Source organism: Centropristis striata, chromosome 4 (assembly GCF_030273125.1).
Source record: "Centropristis striata isolate RG_2023a ecotype Rhode Island chromosome 4, C.striata_1.0, whole genome shotgun sequence".
NCBI classification, from domain to species: Eukaryota; Metazoa; Chordata; class Actinopteri; order Perciformes; family Serranidae; genus Centropristis; species Centropristis striata.
In genome coordinates this window covers 15,194,662-15,218,720 of record NC_081520.1, presented here as the reverse complement: position 1 = coordinate 15,218,720, position 24,059 = coordinate 15,194,662, and the positions used below count along the sequence as shown (strand labels likewise).

Genomic DNA, 24,059 nt, shown 5'->3' with positions numbered 1-24,059 from the left:
ATTCTCATGCTATGGCCTACATAATATTGGATAACCTTTTCTTATTCATATCTACATGATGTGTTCTTCAAATGCTGTAATGGCCTACTTTACAGACAAGGCTTTAATCTGTAAATGACTCATGGTGTCCAATCTAAACCCAACCAAATTCCCGAAACTTCTTAGCTTAATCTTTTGATGCAAGTCTTTCCTGTGCGTCCAATGTACAGTTGGTGGCGCCTCAGACCTCATAGTCTCAAGCACTGAAACTATAGTTGTTTGTTTCCTTTTTCGGAAAAAGTATTGCTATTCTAAAGGATAAAGAAATCATTTCCCTTGGTCGGTGTGACTGTTCCTTATAAGTCTCTACTAAGGCTCCTTCAGTGTTGTTGTGATGGCTGTATTTGTATTACCTCTATGTAGTCTTGGGCTATTTTGTCCATTTTTGAATTCTTTTCATGTCTTTTTGTGTCTGTGTATGTCATTTTGTGTCTTTTTATAGTCATTTTGTGTCTTTTTATGGTCATTTTGTGTCTTTTTTTTAGTCATGTTGTGTCTTTTGGTGTCTTTTTTTAGTAATTTTGTGTCTTTTTATGGTCATTTTGTGTCTTTTTTTTAGTCATGTTGTGTCTTTTGGTGTCTTTTTTTAGTAATTTTGTGTCTTTTTTTGGTCATTTTGTGTCTTTTTTAGTCCTTTAGTCCAACATAAAATGTGATTTTGAGTCTTTTTTTAAACTTTCAAAACACTATCATGCTCAATAAAGAATTTTAAATGTTGCAAATGTGAACAAAAGTGTCAAATATAACATATAAGATGGTTACATCCAATTCTATCATTTTATGCTAAATATATTTGAGCTTGTCTCCAGTTTTACTTGGTATATCATCATCAAACTGAAACTGGCCTCATGGAGTTTACAGCCAGAACGTAGGGTACAGAACAGTAGGGCTCCATGCTGTTTTGTTTTCTATTCTGGATGTGATGAAGAAGTCATGATTTGGCGCTTTTAGAGACTCCAGAGGGTTAATTGTTTATGATAACTGTGTTTAAATGTTGTAACTTGTTTCTTTTTATGCTGCTTTCTTGGCCAGGTCTCTCTTGGAAAGGAGATTTTTTAATCTCAACTAGACTTTTACCTGGATAAATAAAGGATATATAAATAAATGTGATGCTTGTGGCTCAGGGTGAGCATCATCTTCTGGTACTTTTTAAATTTCATTTTTAATGCGGTGTTGTTGGGTAAATGCATTTTTACTGGGCCTCATGATGTTTATCTTATACAAAAAGCGTTGTACTCATTTCATCAGTGTAGCTTTTGTATAACTACCATGTCCCATTTCTTGTCCCCTCTCCTAAATGCTCCACAGCTTTGTCCAGGGACTTGACAGCTACAATCTGGTGGTAGCGTTTCCACTCCTGGCCTGGCTGTAGACGGAGGTGAGCTGTTTGTCTACCTGACAGGTCAGACTGTTCTCAGACATTTGTCCTGCCTCACAGCATGTGTGGGAGAGCACAGTAGCATCTGCTGCAGCGCTTTTAAAAACCCATAAACCCTCTGTACTGGAGCTAATCAACATGGATTGTCATGAATTAAACAGTATGCTTAAGTGATCAACATTTTAATAAAACACAACATTAAAAAAATCTAAAAGTTAATGTCCTGTATGAAAATTAAAACCAAAGTCCTGTTGATTGATTTTAAGGGTACATTGCAGAAAAAATCTCATCATAACTAGAGATTCACAGGAAGCTCTCAGGGCAGTAATTATCAACAAGCTTTCATTTATTTTTCTGTTATGTCTGACTTACGAACCTGCCACGGCCAAATCCAAACATATGCGTCTTTTTTCCTCTCTGAACTGCTTTTCTACTCCAGATGGAGAAATAGTCTCTAAATCAAACCACAGAAACAGCTGGTGACAGGCAGCACCCTCATATGTTAGCAGTCAGTAGTGCATATTAGTGTAACAGAGCCTGTGCAACAAGAAAAAAGTCCCATTAGTGCCACCATGTCATTAAATGTACAGATACAGGGACAGGGACGAAGAGGATTTGATTAATTCTCCTCCTAAAGGGATACATTTACATCAAGGAAAACAAATCATATTTGAAATACAGAATATACATTGTTATCAGTTGGCTTTGTCCAAAGATGTGTGTTAAATCTCCATAACAGCTCTTTGAGAGTGCATTGTGTCAAGTAAATCCTTCTTTCTTTTTCAATTTTTTAAAGAAAGTATAGCCAGCTCATTCTTCTTCTCTTCTTTCTGCCGAGCATGCATGACTTCTCCCAGTTGTCTGATGAGTTTTGCCAGTTTCTCCATGTCGTGCTTCGTGCTTTCCAACAGCTCATAGCGGAGACTGGAGATGTCCTGTTTGATCTCCTTCAGTTCACCTGTGAAACAGTAAGTAAAACAGTGTCAAATTCAATTTTGTAATTTGGTGATCCTGAAGAAAAGCACAGTATATTTACGGAGCCCCCCAGGGGACACGGGAAAAAAAAAATGATGGTTGAAAAAAAAAAAAGGGACGGACTTTTGCGAGATCCCGAGATACTTTTGCGAGATCCCGAGATAGTTTTGCGAGATCCTGAGATACTTTTGCGAGATCCCGAGATACTTTTGCGAGATCCTGAGATACTTTTGCGAGATCCCGAGATACTGACCAAAGAAGAGGAGCAATGGAGGAGCGATATTCGCCTATTTTCCGGCCTTCTAACTGGAATAGCGTCACGAAAACCGCACCAATTTCCCCCAGGATGGTTTTATTTTGTACAGAAAACTAAGACTGACATTTCACAGGCTTGATCAACTCCCCAAAATCAGCGAGTCTGGCGAAAGATTAAAGTAACCGGGCCGAATATACGTCCTAGTGCCCAACGGCAGCCAGAGTGCTTAGGGACCGTCGCAAAAGTGCAACGTCTTTCTTTTCTATTTTTAATAACTCACTGGAAATTCATCTAATAAACACCAAACGACTTCTGATGTGTTCATGAACTCACTGTGGACTTCCCACACCCTTTATTTTCAATACACACCTTTTCAATTCCTTTTATTCAGTGTGTACAATATTTAAGCCTTTTATTTTGTAATAGCTCTCTTGTTTTTATAGATATCAACACCAAACCACTTCTGATGTGTTCATGAATTCATTGTGGATTTCCCACAACCCTTTATTGTCATTAAAAACTCTTTCAATTTTTTTAAAAGGCATAAGTAATCAGTATATATAATTATTTCATATCTTAGGCTTTTATTTTGTAATAGCTCACTTGATTTTATAGATATCAACACTAAACCACTTCTGATGTGTTCATGAACTCATTGTGGATTTCCCACAACCCTTTATTTTCAATAAACCCCCTTTTTTAAAGGCACAAGTAATATGTGTGTATAGTTCTTTCATATATAAGGCCTTTCTTATTTGATAGCTGTTTGAATCAGTCACAACCCTTTAGTTTCAAGCAAAACCTTTACAAGTTGTTTAGATATAAGGAGCAATAAGCATGTATATTCTATTCGTACTTAAGGCTTTTATTTTTTAATAACTCACTTGTTTTTCTACATATCGACTTCAGAACACTTCTGATGTGTTCATGAACTCACTATGAAGCTTCCACAGCTTCTTGCTTTCCTTTAAAACCCTTACAAGATTCTTAGACATCATTCATTTCTTTACATTTCTCATTTTTTATTTTGACTTCACTGTTCTTTTTCTTCAAAATTGCTGCTGTTAATTCAGGTCAAGCATGCAAATTGTCATTCAAGCATGACACATACAACCTTTCAGGTAGTTTAGCATTAATTGCAAGCTGTTAAAGCAAAGTGAATAAACAAAAATATGATTACTACAGCCACAAGTATGCATCTGTACTTGACCATCAGCTCGTGATGCTTTCCAAAACAGAAAATCGAGAACAACTATAGCAAGCAATAGTGAGGAGTTAAAATACTAAGAGCAGTCTTTGTCTTTTGTTGAACATAGTCATATATAAATTGGGCTGCACAGTAATTAAATACGTAAATTACATTTTTATTCATTGTCTTACAGATGTCTTATGATTGGTGACACACTGGAAGGAATGGTATCTGAAATTTAAAGTGTTTGTTTTACGACAATAAAGGATGTGGGGAATCCACAATGAATTCATGAACACATCAGAAGTGGTTTGGTGTTGATATCTATAAAAACAAGAGAGCTATTACAAAATAAAAGGCTTAAATATTGTACACACTGAATAAAAGGAATTGAAAAGGTGTGTATTGAAAATAAAGGGTGTGGGAAGTCCACAGTGAGTTCATGAACACATCAGAAGTCGTTTGGTGTTTATTAGATGAATTTCCAGTGAGTTATTAAAAATAGAAAAGAAAGACGTTGCACTTTTGCGACGGTCCCTAAGTACTCTGGCTGCCGTTGGGCACTAGGACGTATATTCGGCCCGGTTACTTTAATCTTTCGCCAGACTCGCTGATTTTGGGGAGTTGATCAAGCCTGTGAAATGTCAGTCTTAGTTTTCTGTACAAAATAAAACCATCCTGGGGGAAATTGGTGCGGTTTTCGTGACGCTATTCCAGTTAGAAGGCCGGAAAATAGGCGAATATCGCTCCTCCATTGCTCCTCTTCTTTCGTCAGTATCTCGGAATCTCGCAAAAGTATCTCGGGATCTCGCAAAAGTATCTCGGGATCTCGCAAAACTATCTCGGGATCTCGCAAAACTATCTCGGGATCTCGCAAAAGTCCGTCCTTTTTTTTTTTTCACCCATCATTTTTTTTTTTTTTTCACCCATCTTTTTTTTCCCGTGTCCCCTGGGGGGCTCCGTATATATTAACCCTCTGGAGTGCATCTATTTATTGAAAATACACGTTTTATTTACAGTAATTACTTTATTTATATATGATTTGTAGACAAGCTGAGAAAGCCAGTTGAAAGTGCAATCATAGGAGCTTTCACAGTGTGACATTTTGTGTTTCTGCAAATAGACTGTTTTGTAGTTTTATTATTTTTTCTGCTGTTTTTGTGTGTATAAATGGTAAAAAAAAAAAAAAAAAAAAAAAAAAAAACAACACTTGTGTCTTTTGTTTGTATTTTCGGGTCCTGGCAGCTTTATACTTTGTGAATTCAAATAAAATGAAAAATCTGACTGATAGCCAAGTTTGTGTGGAGAAATATGGAAGAATTATCCTATCTTTATTCAAGAGAGTAGATTTTCAGTTTGAGAGCATAATTTGTCTTTCTCGTGCTCAGATTTGTTCTCCTCATGCTCACATTTTGCGCTCGCACTCAGATTTCTGCTGCTTTCTTTCAAAATGTATGCGTGCACTTAAAAATCACATGCTCGTGCTCACATTTCTTCTGCTTGGACACAAACATTTCGCTCGCACTCAAATATGTCCTGTGCTCGCTCAAATCTAAAGTCTACGCGCTCAGATCTCAACTCTGCGCTCTCAAAACTTTTGTGCTCGGACTCAGAACACGCACATCCTCTCAGGTTGAGGTGTCTGCTCAGACTGAACGATGTCCCGCCCTGCGCTTAAACTAGTGTGTTTCACCAGCCAATAGGGAGACAGCTAGATTGTGACCCCGTCTTAGGTGCGTTGCCTCGCCTTTTTGAGCGCTCCGTCGGGGCGGGTATATGGTCTGTTTGTAAAACTGCTTCTCTCTTAAAATACACCAATTGACCATATTAGCCAGCTATTTGAATCGTCACCTATTTAAGACGCAGCATATTTATGTAGAATTAATCTTAAGTAGTCCTAAAAAGAGTTATCGTAGTTTAGATTATATATATATATATTTTTAATTATTATTTATATATATATATTTATTGTTTTTTATTTTTCACCTGTTCAGTGGTGTCACGATAGTCCAGTGGTGAAGGATGCTGGCATCTGTTGCATTTCAAACCATGGGACGCCGGTTCGCATCCCGTCCGCTGCACTCTTGCTGCATGTCTTATTATGATTTACATTTTTAATTGATAAATTAATGTAACAGTAATACAATCCGTGTAACCAGCTGCTTCTCTTATTGAAACGTTTAACAAGAGATGATGGGTAAATAGACTTGGCTACGTGATTAAAAAGGTATAATGAAAAATACACTATGATGATGATAATGATTTGAGGATAACATTTGTGCGTGTAATGCAGTGTATCACCGTCCTATTTACGCGGTCAAAGCCAGGGAGCGCGTAATTAGGCTAATGTTGGTAATACTTTCACTTTCACAAGAAGAAGACTTTGAGCAGGATTCGGAGCGCGGCAGCGAATGAATGGGAGACAGATGGATGGCCAAAGACCTCAAGTAAGTTCATTGCTAAATGTTGCTACAACTCAAAACACTCGTACTCATCAACATATATAGCGGGCCTTTGTCGGCACTAGGGACAGCAACTCATTATGAATGAAGTGACGTCAGCGGGGATTCCCTTCAGCTCGCGCATCATTATGTGTGCCGACCTGCCGCTGGTACGATCATACGTTGCCAATTATTGTACTTTCGTTGTATATATGTTGATAAGTACGAGTGTCAAAATGATTACGGTACTGTTATTGAAACTACTGTATATGTTCGATGCGTTTTGAGTTGTAGCAACATTTAGGCCTAGCAATGAACTTACTTGAGGTCTTTGGCCATACATCTCGTCTCCCATTCATTTGCTGCCGCGCTCCGAATCCTGCTCAAAGTCTCCTTCTTGTGAAAGTGAAAGTATTACCAACATTAGCCTAATTACGCGCTCCCTGGCTTTGACCGCGTAAATAGGACGGTGATACACTGCATTACACGCACCAATGTTATCCTCAAATCATTATCATCATCATAGCGTATTTTTCATTATACTTTTTTAAATCACGTAGCCAAGTCTATTTACCCATCATCTCTTGTTAAACGTTTCAATAAGAGAAGCAGCTGGTTACACGGATTGTATTAATGTTACATTAATTTATCAATTAAAAATGTAAATCATAATAAGACATGCAGCAAGAGTGCAGCGGACGGGATGCGAACCGGCGTCCCATGGTTTGAAATGCAACAGATGCCAGCATCCTTCACCACTGGACTATCGTGACACCACTGAACAGGTGAAAAATAAAAAACAATAAATATATATATATAAATAATAATTAAAAATATATATATATATATAATCTAAACTACGATAACTCTTTTTAGGACTACTTAAGATTAATTCTACATAAATATGCTGCGTCTTAAATAGGTGACGATTCAAATAGCTGGCTAATATGGTCAATTGGTGTATTTTAAGAGAGAAGCAGTTTTACAAACAGACCATATACCCGCCCCGACGGAGCGCTCAAAAAGGCGAGGCAACGCACCTAAGACGGGGTCACAATCTAGCTGTCTCCCTATTGGCTGGTGAAACACACTAGTTTAAGCGCAGGGCGGGACATCGTTCAGTCTGAGCAGACACCTCAACCTGAGAGGACGTGCGTGTTCTGAGTCCGAGCACAAAAGTTTTGAGAGCGCAGAGTTGAGATCTGAGCGCGTAGACTTTAGATTTGAGCGAGCACAGGACATATTTGAGTGCGAGCGAAATGTTTGTGTCCAAGCAGAAGAAATGTGAGCACGAGCATGTGATTTTTAAGTGCACGCATACATTTTGAAAGAAAGCAGCAGAAATCTGAGTGCGAGCGCAAAATGTGAGCATGAGGAGAACAAATCTGAGCACGAGAAAGACAAATTATGCTCTCAAACTGAAAATCTACGCTTTTGAATAAAGATAGGATAATTCTTCCATAGAGAAACAGGAGCCATGCATGTGATGTAAGGACAGACTGAAAGATGCTAAATAGACAAAAACAAAGTGCATAGGAAGTTGACAAATTTGAACCAAAATCTCCTGGACTTCAGAGGTTTAAGAAAAAAACCCTGCTGAACTTACCTTCATTTATTTCATCATTGTCTTTATCTCTCTGTGCTTTTAAGATGTATCTTTTGATGAGGCGATTCATTATATCCTGTTAAAAAGAATAGAAGATTTAAGTATTCTCCTGATGAACTAATTGTTCCTGCAAATCCAGAGTTAGTTAAGAAAAAAGAAGAACATCTGTCGGCTTGTTTCAGTCAGCACGTTTGATTATATCCGTTTTGACTGACACGTCATATTGGTGCTTCATGGTCCGGGTACTATAGTATAATTCCTTTTTCTGTCCAAACGAAAATACGAAAAAAGGAAAACAGTGCCCCCTTTTCCTTTTTTCGTTTTAAACCAAAAATGAAAAAACGGATTTTGCTATCAGCATCAAAAAACGAAATAACCAAACAACCTAAATGAAATAACGGCCGTTATTTGTTTTTTGCAAATTCATTTTTCCTTTTTTCGTTTCTCATTTATTGATATGACGTCGGACACATCGGAAGCGGAAAAATAAAAGTCCCGTCAAAATAAAAGTCCCGTATTAATAAGTACTTATTATCGAGCATAAAAAAAGGGGAAAAAATGTATCATCATACACTAGTATAAGCTACTGTTCTCTGAACCATGCATGGTTCACATTTATTAACATAATTATTATTGATTATTGATTATAATTATAACTAAAGCCAGGCCTAACGCCATAAATGAAAGCTATCGCTATGAAAGAGTTTTTTTTTTTTTTCAAGATAAATGAAGTAGGACATTAAAAGATTCCCTTTGATTAGCACACTCAGAACATTGTCATATCATTTAATTACAGCCATAGCCTGACGTTTGGGAAGCCTATCTGACCACATGTTATACAGCCCGGTCGCCGGTGCTGATCGCTTCTGAAGTACTTTTATGTTGTTTATCTTATCACCATGGCAACGCGTTGTCACCGGCAACTTGTCAGCATAGTGACGAACGGGCAGCAGCTGCAGTGACAACCTCACACACATTATAAACATAATAATTATTGAAAATGAGAATTTGTGAGGTTATCGCTTCAGTGCTGATGTTTAGCCAGGGTGGCATCGCAACGCAGCAGCTGCATCATAATAAATCCCTGGAATATGGGGGAAGCTTGCTCGCGATCGCAGCTCCTTTGATGAGAGCACAAAGCTCAGAGCCGGACAATAACCGGAAAATAAAATCAGTTAACTCTAACCGGGGCTAAAGGTTTTGTTGAGCCGGAACATGAACACAGAGCCTGGTTGAGCCTCCACCGTACTAAAGCCCTCAGGTCTAGTCTTCATGTAATAACAGCGCTACCCTGTGGCTAAACATCAGCACTGAAGCGATAACTTCACAAATTCTCATTTTTAATAATTATTATTTTCATAATGTGTGTGAGGTTGTCGCTGCAGCTGCTGCCCGTTCGTCACTATGCTGACAAGTTGCCGTTGACAACGCGTTGCCATGGTGATAAGATAAACAACATAAAGGTACTTCAGAAGTGATCAGCACCGGCGACCGGGCTGTATAACATGTGGTCAGATAGGCTTCCCAAACGTCAGGCTCACCCGCCGCCTATGGCTGTAATTAAATGATATGACAATGTTCTGAGTGTGATAATCAAAGGGAATCTTTTAATGTCCTACTACTAAAAAACAAACTCTTTCATAGCGATAGCTTTCATTTATGACGTTAGGCCTGGCATTAGTTATGATTATAATTAATAATCAATAATAATTATGTTAATAAATGTGAAACATGCATGGTTCAGAGAACAGTAGCCTATGCTAGTGAACACAGTATAGGCTACTATAACTAATGCCTGGCTCACCCGCCGGCATTAGTTATGATTATAATTAATAATCAATAATAATTATGTTAATAAATGTGAACCATGCATGGTTCAGAGAACAGTAGCTTATACTAGTGTACGATTATACGTTTTTTAATCCTTTTTATGCTTGATAATAAGTACTTATTAATACGGGACTTTTATTTTGATGGGACTTTTATTTTTCCGCTTCCGATGTGTCCGACATCATATCAACAAATGAGAAACGAAAAAAGGAAAAATGAATTTGCAAAAAACAAATAACAGCCGTTATTTCATTTAGGTTGTTTGGTTATTTCGTTTTTTGATGCTGATAGCAAAATCCGTTTTTTCATTTTTGGTTTAAAACGAAAAAAGGAAAAGGGGGCACTGTTTTCCTTTTTTCGTATTTTCGTTTGGACAGAAAAAGGAATTATACTATAGTACCCGGACCCTTCATCGTACATTGTATAAACAGCATAAAGTGTCCTTTATTTATAAGGTAGGCCAACTAAAATATGTTTAAAGTTAAAATAACATTAGATTATTTATGTTCTGCTTATGTGTACAAAACTTTACACTGTAAAAAAAAACAACGGTAAAAAAAAACGGCAGCTGTGGTTTCCAGAACTTTACCGTAATAAATATGGTGCAACTTTTTGGAATATTACAGAAAAATATATTAGCACTGTTGATTTCCCGTTAAAGATTGCCATTTTATTCCATATTTTACCATAAAAAAAATAAAATGTTTTTCCATCAAAAGAAACGCTGTTTTGCCATATAATTGACAAGAAAATACTTTATAAATGCTGCATAAATTAAAGATTTTACCATTAAATATTAAGTATATTTCTGTTAGAGATATGGTCTTAAAAGATTTAACAGTGAGAAAAAGTATTTTTACAAAAAAAAATGCAAAAATGACGGCTTGTATATTTATTACAGTATATTTTTTGCTACAAACACGGTGTCAGTGTATTTTACAGTGGATTAATGTATTTTTTTTTATAAAAATGTAAAAAATACTGTTTTGGCAGATATATACATTCACGGTATTTAATTGTTACTGAAACTGAATTAACCCATTTACATTTACGACATTTTTTACACAGAGGAAAGATTCAGCAGCTCAGTTATTAAAAGGTTAATGAGCATTAGGGAAATTAAAACTGCTTTACTTGGTGATGAGTTGGACAAAGTGATGTTTCCACACTCAGATCCTCCTGTTGCCTCAACTAGGATTAGAAACAGCAATAACAAAGAGAAAAGCCCTGTTAATACTTATGGCACATTCTTACACCTGCAACTTATAAATGTGACACCAGAGGGCCCTGTAGGCCTTGAATCAGAGTAAACCTTATAGAATTAAAAATGTTTGTAGCCATTCATTTGCAATCAAAAATAACCAAAAACAGATATTTTATGTCAGCAGCTGATGCTTCACCTTGTTAAGCTCCATCTCATCATTTGTGTTTTGATCGCTTTTGACCTTAGGCGCATCCCAGAGAAATTCCCTTATTCCCAGCAGGAGGGAAGCGACCGACTTGGGGCTGGGGACAAGGTTGAAGGGCACAGGCAGTGTACCGCCATGCTCAAAGTAGGAGAACCAGAGTTTAGCTCTGGCAAACTTCCACTCAACATCAGCTTCATTCTGACAGGGTAAGAAGGGGAAAGAGACATTTGATGAGCAAAAAGAAGTAAATCGACTTACATGTTAAACCTCTGAAGTCCAAGAGATTTTGGCTCAAATTTGTCAACTTCCTATGCATTCATTTCTGTCTGTGTTTAGCATCTTTCAGTCTGTCCTTACATCACATGCATGGCTCCTTTTTCTCAACACAAACTTGGCTATCAGTCAGATTTTTCATTTTATTTTAATTAACAAAGTATAAAGCTGCCAGGAACATAAAATACAAACAAAAGACACAGGTGTCTATGGAAATGTTCCTTTTTTTTAATTTATTTTTTTTACCATTTATTCACACAAAAACAGCAGAAAAATAATAAATAATAAAACTGCAAAACAGTCTATTTGCATATAAATTAAAAATAGTAATAGTTTTCATTGTAGAAAGAAAATTCACATTTTAAAAATGGTCTAGAAACATAAATGTCACACTGTGAAAGCTCCTATGATTGCACTTTAACTGGCTTTCTCAGCTTGTCTACATATCATATATAAATAAAGTTATTACTGTAAATAAAACATGTGTGTTTTCAATAAATCAAATATAGAGCACATATACAAAACTGGACTGACATTTGAGAACTTTAGAGAAAGTTAAACACTATTGTTCAACAGAATTATTTCAAAAACAATAATGATCTAACAACAAAATTGTTGTCATCATTGACAATATATGAGACCCTAAAATAAACACTGGTTACCTCAATTTCTTGGAAGGAGCTGTTGAACATGGCAATGAGCATGTTCAGCAGGACAATCACCATGATGATGTTGTAAACTCCGTACAGGATGTAGCCAATATTCTCAATGAACTTGTGGTCGATGTTAATGACCACTGATTTCACTTCTGACAAGCCAAAGATGGCCCAGAATAGCGTTTTAAAACTCTCTTCCAGCCTGGAGAAATATTGAGAATTGGATAAATGTAGTGCAATCAATGTGTTAGTCTTACATCATATTAATTCAACACAGATTGTATCCAAAAATGCACATTTTCAAGGCTTTCAATGCATTATTGCAACAATTGTAATCAACACTCACGTTGTAAAGGCATCGTTGTGCTTGGCTCCGAGGTAGTACGAGTACAGATTGAACATTCCCACCATGAAAGCCACAAATACTGTTATGAAAATCACCATAAACTTAAAGATGTCTTTTACTGTTCTTCCCAGAGAGATCTGCAGAGGCCCGAAGCTCTCATTAGCAGGCAGGATGTACGCAATGCGAGAGAAACTCAGCACAACTGCAATCGCATAGAGGCCTTCAGAAATAAGCTGCGGGTCGGAGGGCATCCAGTTCATTCGGGCTGAAAATAAACAAATGCAGAATGTTTCATATGGTAAACTTTCACTCCATTTCGTTAAAAAAACTGTATAATTCTTATTCTCAGAACAAAATTCACCCTGGGTATTTTAATAATGAATTACCCAGAAAATCAGAGAGTCGAAAATGGTGATAATACTTTACAGACTAAGGAAAAGTATTTCTTTATATATAAATATATATATATATGTGTGCGTGTGTGTGTGTGTGTGTGTGTGTGTGTATATATATCACTCCATTTAGTTGAAAAACTGTATAATTCTAATACTCAGAACAAAATTCACCCTGGGCATTTTAATAATGAATTAGCCAGAAAATTCGATAGTTGAAAACTGCTGTGATAATACTTTACAGAGATACAGACTAAGGAAAATTATTTATTTATTTATTTATTTTTAAATAGATTTCCTGTTCTGACTAAGTCATGGAAGGGAATAAATAATCAATTTAACATCAATAGATGTATAAATACTTAAAACAAAAAATGTATATCCATTGCAAAACTGATGCAACCTTAAATTCAAATAACAGTACAGTTTATATATATATATATATATATATATATATATATATATATATATATATATATATATATATATATATATATATATAAATATATGTATATATATGTATATTCAGCAATTCTTTGGTCCACACTTACCCAGCTGGAAATACTGTATCTCAAAGGGCAGGGTCATGTTGGACAGGTCAGTGTAGTGCTTGTCAACATAACACTGGGCAGAATATGCATGCCAGAATGCCATTAATCTGGCAATGAAAGATGTCATAAAAATGGCCAAAATACTGAAGTCGAGAAGGTTCCAGGGCTCTGAGATGTATTCCCGGATGTCCTGCGACCAAATATCTTTACATTCTTTCCAGATCTTCCCTGTAGGAACAGAAAAAAACACACATTTGGTTGACGGTCACACAGTTTCTCATAATAGCTGATATGATTTGAACAATATAAACATGATAAAATAAATAGATAGCCAATTTACACTGGATTCTGTGACCCTGTATACTGGCAAAGTGTGTGTGATATGGCTCCAAAGTATTGACTACAGAGCTAAGTGAAGTGTCACCTTGCTTTTTCCATCTTTGGAAAAGTCATTGTCAGTCTGATTTATTATGGTGTGTGGTTAAGAATACATAATTATCTATGTGGGCAATTTCCTGTCTTGATGGATGTTTGGAGATTTATAACCCTTCAATGACATGTCATATCCTTGACCCCGTATGCACAGCAGAGTGGTGTAATTGTAAAAGTGTGGGAGTGTCAGAAAGATGGGAGAGGAATAAATTAACATAATAAGAAGATACACTAACATAACAGAAAAAGACTTGACAGCTAGTTGTTATTGTATCAAAGAATGTGGAAGTAAAAGGGAGGAGTGGGGGTAGTTTACTCTCATGACCTATGACCCAGGATATGATGAGAATCTCCATCCAGGTGAAGGGGGTGGTCTTCATACGAAACAGTTGTGAAGGGTAATCGTGGGCGGTCATGTTAGGCAGCAGCGATGTTCCCTCAAAGCGGTCTGCTGCGTTCAGGACCAGTAGGCACAGAAATATCATGAAGGAGGCAGCATGGGCCACGAACTTCAGGAACGGTCCACACATGAGTTTCCCTAACTGACACAGGTCAGAGAATCACAAACAGAGCAATTTAACACGAGGGCTGGGCGAGATTATGATATATATTGTCAAAATTATATTAAAAAGTGTCCATTGTTTATATTTTAAATAGTTTATATTGCCATGTCATAAACAAATAGCATCTGAACTATGTTATGACATTAGTTATGTCCTTTGTATAAACCCACAACCCTGTCATATTACTGCCTTATAAAGTTTTGTGGCTAATGTGCTAGCAACATCGGCACATCCAGCAGACATGGAGCAACATTGTAAGTCCAATATTCAGTCACATGTTGCTGTGTCCCCATGATAAATGGTTGGAACTGCGTCAGGCTTTAATATGAGTTTTATGGCAAAACCAGGCGGCAACCTCCGGGTCTGAGCAGGGAGGCAAACCAGGAAGTGCCTTAAGCTGCATTCTATTGAAAATTCCAGCAGAGGGCGCTAAGTTTGGCTGCAAAAAAAAAAAATCTGTCCATTCATTTCAATAAAAAATTTGAAAACTTCTCACTTTTTTTTATGACCTCAGAATTTTTTTTAGTACAACAGTACTGTCTGAATAGCTAGTAAAATATCTTCTTTAAGACAATTTCATGTTAATAGTTCTAATAATGGCCCCGTTTAGAAGAAAATAGAAGATAAAGAATCATACGATTTGGGGCATGGCTACCTTTGATTGACAGGTCACTAACAAGGCGAGCCGTCATCAGGAGAGAAGCAGAGCAATGCGTATCCACGGCAACGTGTCAATAAAGTTATATGCAACGTTATATAGATTAAAAAAAGGACGTTTATCGGTTTGGTCTCATAACTTTAACCCTTTCACTGTATTTTCACTTAATGACAGTTTATTTGAACGTTTTGTTCAGTAAAAATGTCTTGTTCAGCGTTTGGTTGGACTAACAGACACTCCAAGGAGTTACTGTTCAGTTTTCTGAGGTAAGTAACATACATTTTGTTTTTGTTTTTTGCTAACAAAAACTAACATCCCAGTTAATGCTAATGTGAATTAGCAGCGGCTTCTCTCAGTCAGGTTGAGGTGACCAGATATGGTCTGCTCCCCGTATCGGAAACAAGATGGCGACGAGTGTAACACTGAAACGCCTTTGATGCCTCAAACAGGCCACAAACCAATGGGTGACGTCACGGTGACTACGTCCATTATTTATATAGTCTATGGGCAAAACCCACCCTTTTGGGGTACATTTATTCAAAAGGTGCTCTGAAAAATGGCCAGTTTATTCCAAGTAAACTGAACCAATTGTCTTGAATTTTCCCATCATTTCGTACAGACCTGAAGGCTCACAATTTCTCCTTTTGCAGCTTTGCAACCAAAAACCTTACACATCTCTACTCTCGTTAGAAAATGTCAAACTTAACAGCTCACTTGTAAATTACTATCACGTAGCAACACCTGGCTCCTCTGATAACATTACCCTTGTTGTGCTGCAGCATACAGATTGAACTAATCCTGCAAGATAACAGGATTGGTTCCATCTGTAAGTGATGTACGAGTTGTCTGACTCTGTGTTTTTAAGACTGGTACACTGCAGTACCAAGGTGAATTGCAAAAAAACCCACCATATGGACATGTTATCAAGGTTAAATGCTCGATTTTCATTGGTATTCAAACAGTGTATGACTTTGGTGAAACTGACCTTACTTGACGGTGCTATCCAGTACATAAAGGACAGCACAGGCAACCCAACAGCTACACCAAGGACCAGCAGGATTTTAACGGCTGTGGTTTGCTGACGCACTCCAGACAAGTTCTCGTACCAGATGGAGAGGAGTTGCTGTTGGCAGTTTGGATGAGCCACAAACTGTCCCATAGGCGATATGTGTTAGGAGAGAGAGAGAGAGAGAGAGAGAGAGAGAGAGAGAGAGAGAGAGAGAGAGAGAGAGAGAGAGAGAGAGAGAGAGCAAAGGAGAAGGATTATTTGGGCGAGGGAAAACGCAAGCTTGAATATGAAAAACAATCCTAAAACATAAATGATAGGCACCATCCCCAAAGCGGCTAAGCTATGCAAAAGCAATCATAAGTAGGTTATACAAAGTATTGAAAAGAGAAAGTGTACACTGCAAAAAAGGTGTGTCTAAAAACAAGATAAAAACACTAAATCTGAGGGAAATGATCTTTCTGCATTGGCAGATAATTTCACTTGACAAGATTTCTTGAATTAAGATTGTTAAATCTAGAAATAAGCATGTTGTACGCTTAAAATAAGAAATTAACTCTTAAAACAAGATAAATTACACTGTAAAAAATATTTGTAGAAATTACAGTAAAACTGTCAAATTGCATGAGAAATAGGGTGTAAAATAGAAAATTGCATATTACCATAATAGACACTTTTAATTACCATAAATCGAGGAAAAGTACAAAACTTTTGAAAACACACAGTTTTACTGTAAAAATATAAACATTTTCATGTAAAATTAATGGAGAAATACCATATTGTCACAAGGACACAATTACCCTAAAAATGACAGGACTACTTAGTCTAAATTACAGTTTTTGCTGATATTCACATATACATTTACAGTAGAAAACCCACTCACTGTTATTTTTACGGTGAAGTTCTGGCAACCACAGCTGCCGGTATTTTACAGTAAATTAAACAGATTTTCCTCACATGCTTACCTTTTTAACTTCATATTTTATTGCAAGTTTCAACCTGATCAGGTTTTGTCTGCCCAAGGTCTCAGTGCTTTGACATGATTCAGTGTCCCCATTTAAGATGGCCTTCACTTCCTCTGTGTTTCGACACAAATCCAGGAGTCCCACCACAAAGTCTTTACACTGCATGGACAGTTCTTTGTAATCATTCTATGACAGACAAAGGAAACATCACAAACAGCACATAGGTTAAAACCTCAAGTCCTTTCCTGTCAAAACTGGTGACTGCAATCTTTTAATCACAATGATGTGCAGCTATTGTCTCTGTATGTTTAGCATTAAAAAGGGTACATTTAACTAGTGCATTTTTAATTCTTGAGGAACTACCTGGCTTCTGGTTTCTGGTGTAGTATTTGCTTTAAATTTGCTTTTCTGCTTGCTGTGGTATTGCTTTATTGGTATTTGATTCTAGTTAGATGTTTTCACCTGACAGGCCTGAGTCACTTAGCTGAAATTGGCCTGTTAAATGCAGGCCTGTTAAATGCTTTGTTTTCAGTTTCTGGGGGAGTGGTCTAAGTGCCTTTTATAACTCTACTTTTAGCTGAAGATCTCTAGTGCATTTTTAATTCTTGGGGAACTACTTCTGGTTTCTGGTGTTAGTATTTGCTCTAAATTTGCTTTTCTGACAGTTGGCTTTTAAAGTTATGTACTTACTTGATTCCTGTGGTCTAAGTCTAGTACCCTCAGGTTGAATGCACTTATTGTAAGTCGCTTTGGACAAAAATGTCAGCTAAATGACATGTAATGTAATGTAATGTAATGAAATACTGTACCTTGAACTCCTTCTCAATGTTGGCTAGAACTGCTAGCTCATTGCTCAGCTCCAGAGCTGCCATCACTGGGTCTTCATTGGAGAGGGACAGATATGCCGGACTGGCCAGACATTTATATGCATTGATGCGGGATTGTGAATGGCTAAATGAGTCATGCCTCTGCTGCTCGCTGCAGGTCCGACACTGGCAGAAGTAGTCATGGGGCCGCTCTACACGGGCCCCCTTCATAAGAAGTATATGCACGATTTCATACTCATGGCACTGGGAGGCCAGGATGATGGGAGTGATGTCTTGAGAAAAACGTGTGCCATCCTCGTCATAGGCAAAGAAGTCATCATGTGTATCCGCCTGGCTGGGGCTGTTAGTCAGCCTCTGACCATCTGCAAAGGCCTCATGGCTCAGTATGGCCTCCACTATACGGATGTAGCCTTTACTGATGGCTAACAGCAAAGCATCTCCTATTCTAGAGAGGTCTTTCTTCATAAGTAGGAGCTTAGTCACCTCGAAATGCTCATTAGCAACTGCCAGCTGCAGTGCATTCTGGCCCATGTAGTTCACACAGTTGACATTGAGGTCTGGCAGCTCCTCCAGCATCCGCCGTACTTCAGGAATGTTTCCATATTCTGCAGCATCTAAGAAACGCTCCTCAGTCAGGGAAAGGCAGGTGGAGGACTGAGCACGATACAAGTAACCAGCTCCCCTAAAGGCTTGTCTCCGGGATTTGGACGCAGCCTGCTGAAGCATCATGGCTCCACCTTCATTGCTCCACCTAAACACAGGTAAACATATGTAATGTATGCCAAAATGCAATGAGCAATGTATGCCAAATTATTAAATATACACTTGTACACATCTATCTATCTATCTATCTATCTATCTATCTATCTATCTATCTATCTATCTATCTATCTATCTATCTATCTATCTATCTATCTATCTATCTATCTATCTAAAATTTCACTCTTAAAGCTAAACAACACATATTTCCGATTGATTTTCTATTACTAAGCACTTCTTACTAAGTAGTCTGCTAGTTTAGGTAAATTGACAACAGCTCCATATTTTTTTTAAAAGACCTTGGAAATGAGACAGCAGAGACCTCAGTAATGAATGAACAATAGTGTGCAACGAGCAGCTGGTCTCAGCTGAATTATAACTCGCCCTACATGTGTGACACCACCCACAGACTCATCATCTGCTTGCCTTCATTTCATGGCCTGGCTCAAGCTCTCAGCCTCTGCACCAGTTGACCAAAATGTATTTTGCATGTGCAGAATATTACAAGAAAACACTTGATGACATATTTGTGTAAGTCTAGTTGTAAACCTTTATTTACTAATTCAATTATGATGTTATCTCCATTAATTTACTATGGCAATACTGATATGACAGTGAGCGTCTCTACTATTAATTCTACTTTGTGTCATTGTCAGATGAGTAAATCTACTTTCTGTTCAGTAATTACATTTGAGTAACGTGGTTATCTCAGGAGCTAATTGTTCAGCACAGATGATAATAGATGACAACAACGTTCCTTCATTCAATCATAATTAGTGTAAATACGTTTTTACATCGCTGAGCAATCTGATGAGGGCACAATGTTTGTATATACAGAATTTGTTGTATTACACACAAATTATTAATCTTTGGCATCTCGTCTGTATCAGCTGAGATGAGAGAACATGAAAGTGGTGCCCCGCTGTTCAGCCAGAGAAGGTGAGAAAATGGCAACACAAATGCATGACATAACACATTTCTGAAGTTTTGTTTTCTTTAAAATGCCATAAGTAGCTGATCCAGTTTCTGATAATGCCTTGTTGTATTTGTTCTGCTGCTCTTCATCATCCTGACAGGAAACTGGGTGATATTCAGAGATGAAAAAAAGCAAACAACAAAACAAAACAAAACAAAACAAAACAAAACAAAACAAAACAAAACAAAACAAAAAGAAAAAACTACTTTGGTATGATAGAGTACAATACTGGCAGTAACATCAATACTTTAATAATACACTTTATGATAGATTAGAATCGTTAGGGGAGCTGTGTGATAATAACACTGAACACATGCAGGATTCTGTCACAGCTTCACTCCCTCATGTAGAGAAGACATCAGTGGCAAAGAGAGACACAAAAGAAGATTTGAAAAATGGGACACTGCAGGATGAGATCACTGAGTACTTGCCTCACACTCTTGGTCCTTTTAGGAATATCCTGGGCCTGAAGCTTTTCCTCACAAGCCTTTAAAACACCTACATTTCTCCACTGATTTTTGTAAATTAGGGACGAATTTAATTTTCTTCACTCTGCATCTCCTATGTGCCACATTAAGAAGTCTAAAAGGATGGTCCACTTACCTCACAGCAGACTAATGATCCAAATGACTTCACTTCCACTTCATTAAGTCGTTACGACCTGGAGCTACGTCCAAAAGCGAGCGGCGCTGCAGCTGAGTGTCCCCGGCTCCTGTCCTCCTCTGACCACCTGTCTGTCTCACTGACTCTCCCTGCGTCCCACCTTGAGTCTTGATACTGACGGTGCTGCTCTGCACGCCTAGTGGGCGGTTTGATGGCTGCTTTTTAGGTATGTTTTATAGCATAGGACATTAGCCTTTTGGTCCTGTTTTGGATATTATATTACTGTTACTGATTATATTCTGTATGCCACGGCTGAAATGCCATCTTAGTATGTTCGCAGGCTCTCTCATTTGGTTAGTTTTTATCCATAAATGTATTCTTGGGCTGCTCCCCTCATACTTGTGTGCAAACATGTGTCGAAACAAAACTAAACATGGTCTACCCTCGCAAATCATTGTACAGATGCTGTGCCAAGAGTGAGGACTGAATTAGGTAAGAAAGCTTTTAGTTACGCCCCTTTATCATGGAACAATCTGCAAAAGAAATTGAAATTGTCTGAATTGATCACAATCGGTGAATTGAAATCGATTCTAAAGGATAAAGAAATAATTTCCCTTAGTCGGTGTGACTACTCCTTATAAGTCTCTACTGAGGCTCCTTCTGTGTTGTTATGATGCTGTATTTGTATTTAATTGTTTATGATAATTGTGTTTATATGTTGTAACTTGTCTCTTTTTATGCTGATTTCTGTCCAGGTCTCTCTTGGGAAAGAGATTTTTTTTTTTTTTAACTCAACGAGACTTTTACCTGGTTATAGGCTATACTGTTTATATCTCTGTTTAATTTCCTTGCTTTTCCCTTAATGCGACTGGGAACCAAGTTATTGAAGCACTTTGTCAAACTAGAGGATTTAAGTACAGCAGAAGCGCTGCTAGCCGTCTGGTTGTGCTATAATTTGTGGCAGAAGAGATTATCTTATTTGTTATTGTCGGTGTGCAGACTGCATGTAACAGCACCGCTAATACTCTATATGGCGTTTAACGCTATAAAAATAGATTTGATGCGGTGCCCCCTGTCCATAGGACAGCATAAACAATCTGGAAAAAAGCTTTTCCTAAATCCTCTTAACTCATGGTGCCATCAAATGTAACAGGTAACAACAATCTTTTATATTTTTTATTTATTAATTATTTTTTTTATGATGAGAGGCACCATCCCCAAAGCGGCTAAGCTATGCAAAAGCAATCATAAGTAGGTTATACAACGTGTTGAAAAGAAAAAGTGTACACTGCAAAAAAAGGTGTGTCTAAAAACACACTAAATCTGAGGGAAATTATCTTGCTGCATGGACAGATAATTTCACTTGACAAGATTTCTTGAATTAAGATTGTTAAATCTAGAAATAAGCATGTTGTATGCTTAAAATAAGAAATTAACTCTTAAAACAAGATAAATTACACTGTAAAAATATTTATAGAAATTACTGTAAAACTGTAACTGTACTGTACTGTAAAACTGTCAAATTGCATGAGAAATAGGGCGTAAAATAAAAAATTGCATATCACCATAACAGACACTTTTAATTACTGTAAATCAAGGAAAAGTACAAAACTTTTGAAAACACACAGTTTTACTGTAAAATTTAAAAATGTTCATGTAAAATTAATGGAGAAATACCATATTGTCACAAGTACACAATTACCCTAAAAATAAAGGGACTACTCAGTCTAAATTACTCAGTTTTTGCTGATATTTCCATTAAAATGTACAATAGAAAACCCATTCACTGTCATTTTTACAGTGAAGTTCTGGCAACCACAGCTGCCGGTATTTTACCATAAATTTAACAGATTTTTTTTTACAGTGTAAAGCTCCAAGCAGCGATGAACTGGCCTGAGCAGAGTGCACTGCAAATTATTTGTTTCTTACTAAGATTTAAAAAAAAAAAAAAATTGATTCAGAAGTGTTAGATGATTTATCTTATTTTAAAAGTTAATTTCTTATTTTAAGCGTACAACATGCTTATTTCGAGATTTATCAATCTTAATATAAGAAATCTTGTCAAGTGAAATTATCTGTCCATGCAGCAAGCAATAATTTCCCTCAGATTTAGTGTTTTTATCTTGTTTATAGACACACCTTTTTTGCAGTGCAGATATATTTCTGCAAATATAGGCTATATATTATGCCATTATTATGCATGTAGCCAGAGGTGATGGCTGGAAAATAGAACCTAACTGATTTATTAGTTGACCGATATAATCAGCCAATATCGGCAGATCTGTCAGTATTGGCGTATCTGTTGTTTAGTATGTGTTCATATGAAAACAATTTCTATAGAACATACGATGCAAAAATATGCTTGGTGTGATTGTGTTAAATCAAATTGTGTTAGCTATGCATTTTTTTTAAATGTATCTTTTATTAGCAGTTGACTAATACTAATACAGCCCAGATTCCAAAAAAGATTGTCTAATATGTAAAGTGAGTATGTTTTCATGTCTTATCAGTGCAAAATCAATGCGCAATAACCCAACCAGAAAAGGTCTATCTTCATTCTAGCTCTAAAATGTACTGCATTGGCCATCATATCAGTAATCTGTAAATTTTTCCACTCTAAAATCTGTATCAGTATTAATTTTAAAAGAAAATATCCCGTAACGATCGAGCTCTAGTAGAAAAAAATGTTTAAGCTCTAGGTCTTTCGGATCTGATTAACTCACTGTATGGTTATTTATATATCTTTACTTCTACAGGAGGCAAATTTGATGATTTTGTATGTCAATTTAGGCTACATGTACAAGGACTGAGAACTGTTTTATTATCAGCATCCATAATTGGTCACCAAACAATAAAAATCACAAAATTACTTTGATCATTATCTCACTAAGGAACAGGATAAGATATTAAATATTCAAACATAAACCTCCAAACAAACTGCCTTTTCCTAATCTTTACTTCAACTGTGAAGGAAAAGTATCATACATCATTTCTCACCCTTTGTTTTTATCTTTAGGCTACTCTCTACTTTGTTTAATAAACTTATTTAACAATAACACAAGAACAAACATTTAATTTGATTTAATTTATTTATTTGTATTTCTCTGCTATAATGAATGCGGTAATTACCCATAAGAATGATTATATTAATCATGTCAGAAACAAGTTCAGATTATCCATGTAAAAAAAAGAGAGAAAAAAGATAAATGACAAAAGTATGAATGTCATCAATTAAATTTGTTATTACATTTGCAATTAATGTGAGACATGATATCAATGCTGAGACGTAGTTGAAAGTATTGTACGATGGTGCTTCATATCATATTCTCCCCTGGGTGAAATAAAAAAACAAAACAGTTTTAAGGATATTTCTTGTCTTTATTGTAGCTCCATTTTCTTTCCTTTGTAGTGCTTTCTTATTGACATCAAACACAGCCCCGTGATGACAGTCTTCCTTGTTTTCTTCACATCCATTGGATAAAAGCCAGATTTGTGAAAATGATCTGTCTTGCAACAATTTGACTTTCGAAAAACTAGAGCGAATCAAAATGTGGGATATTGTCTCAATATGTGGGACGAGGGACAAGGGATAAAAATCCTGTGCAGTCCTACATAAAGAGGGACACATGGTCACCCTATTCAGGTTACAGTCATTAATCAACAAAACATCTGAATACATTAAAGTGTTTTTGAAGCAGAGATAAAGGGGTAGCTTTACAAATCCTACTATATTATCTATATAATTTAAATAATTATTATCTAAAAATGCCAGATAGCCTAAAAGGTTAACATTGCAATCTAATAAGTCATTCACAAACTAAGTAACTACACCAGTCCAACAAAATAATGGCCAACGATTCATACAGATGTCTTTGAAGGTTTATTTGCTCTCTCGCTCTGTATTTCAGCAGACATCGTAAAAACTACAA

The 24,059-nt window shown here is 36.7% G+C and overlaps 1 protein-coding gene across 2 annotated transcripts; it reads right to left on the bottom strand.

The window, feature by feature from the left end:
- Nucleotides 1-1,590: 1,590 nt before the first annotated feature.
- Nucleotides 1,591-20,540, bottom strand: trpc6b (transient receptor potential cation channel, subfamily C, member 6b). 2 transcript variants are annotated; one of them, XM_059330417.1, is made up of 12 exons: nt 20,131-20,540; nt 17,775-18,543; nt 16,966-17,151; nt 15,980-16,144; nt 14,090-14,315; nt 13,342-13,569; nt 12,399-12,663; nt 12,059-12,254; nt 11,115-11,321; nt 10,849-10,905; nt 7,885-7,960; nt 1,591-2,375 (listed from the first exon to the last, which is right to left on the bottom strand). In XM_059330417.1, exons 2-12 carry the CDS (start codon nt 18,519-18,521, stop codon nt 2,200-2,202), a joined length of 2,529 nt encoding a protein of 842 aa, XP_059186400.1. In that variant the 5' UTR covers nt 18,522-18,543; nt 20,131-20,540; the 3' UTR covers nt 1,591-2,199. The 2 variants fall into 2 exon arrangements, with proteins under 2 accessions (XP_059186400.1, XP_059186401.1); XM_059330418.1 differs by having other exon boundaries at nt 14,099-14,315; nt 20,131-20,538.
- Between the last annotated feature and the right edge of the window lie 3,519 nt (nt 20,541-24,059).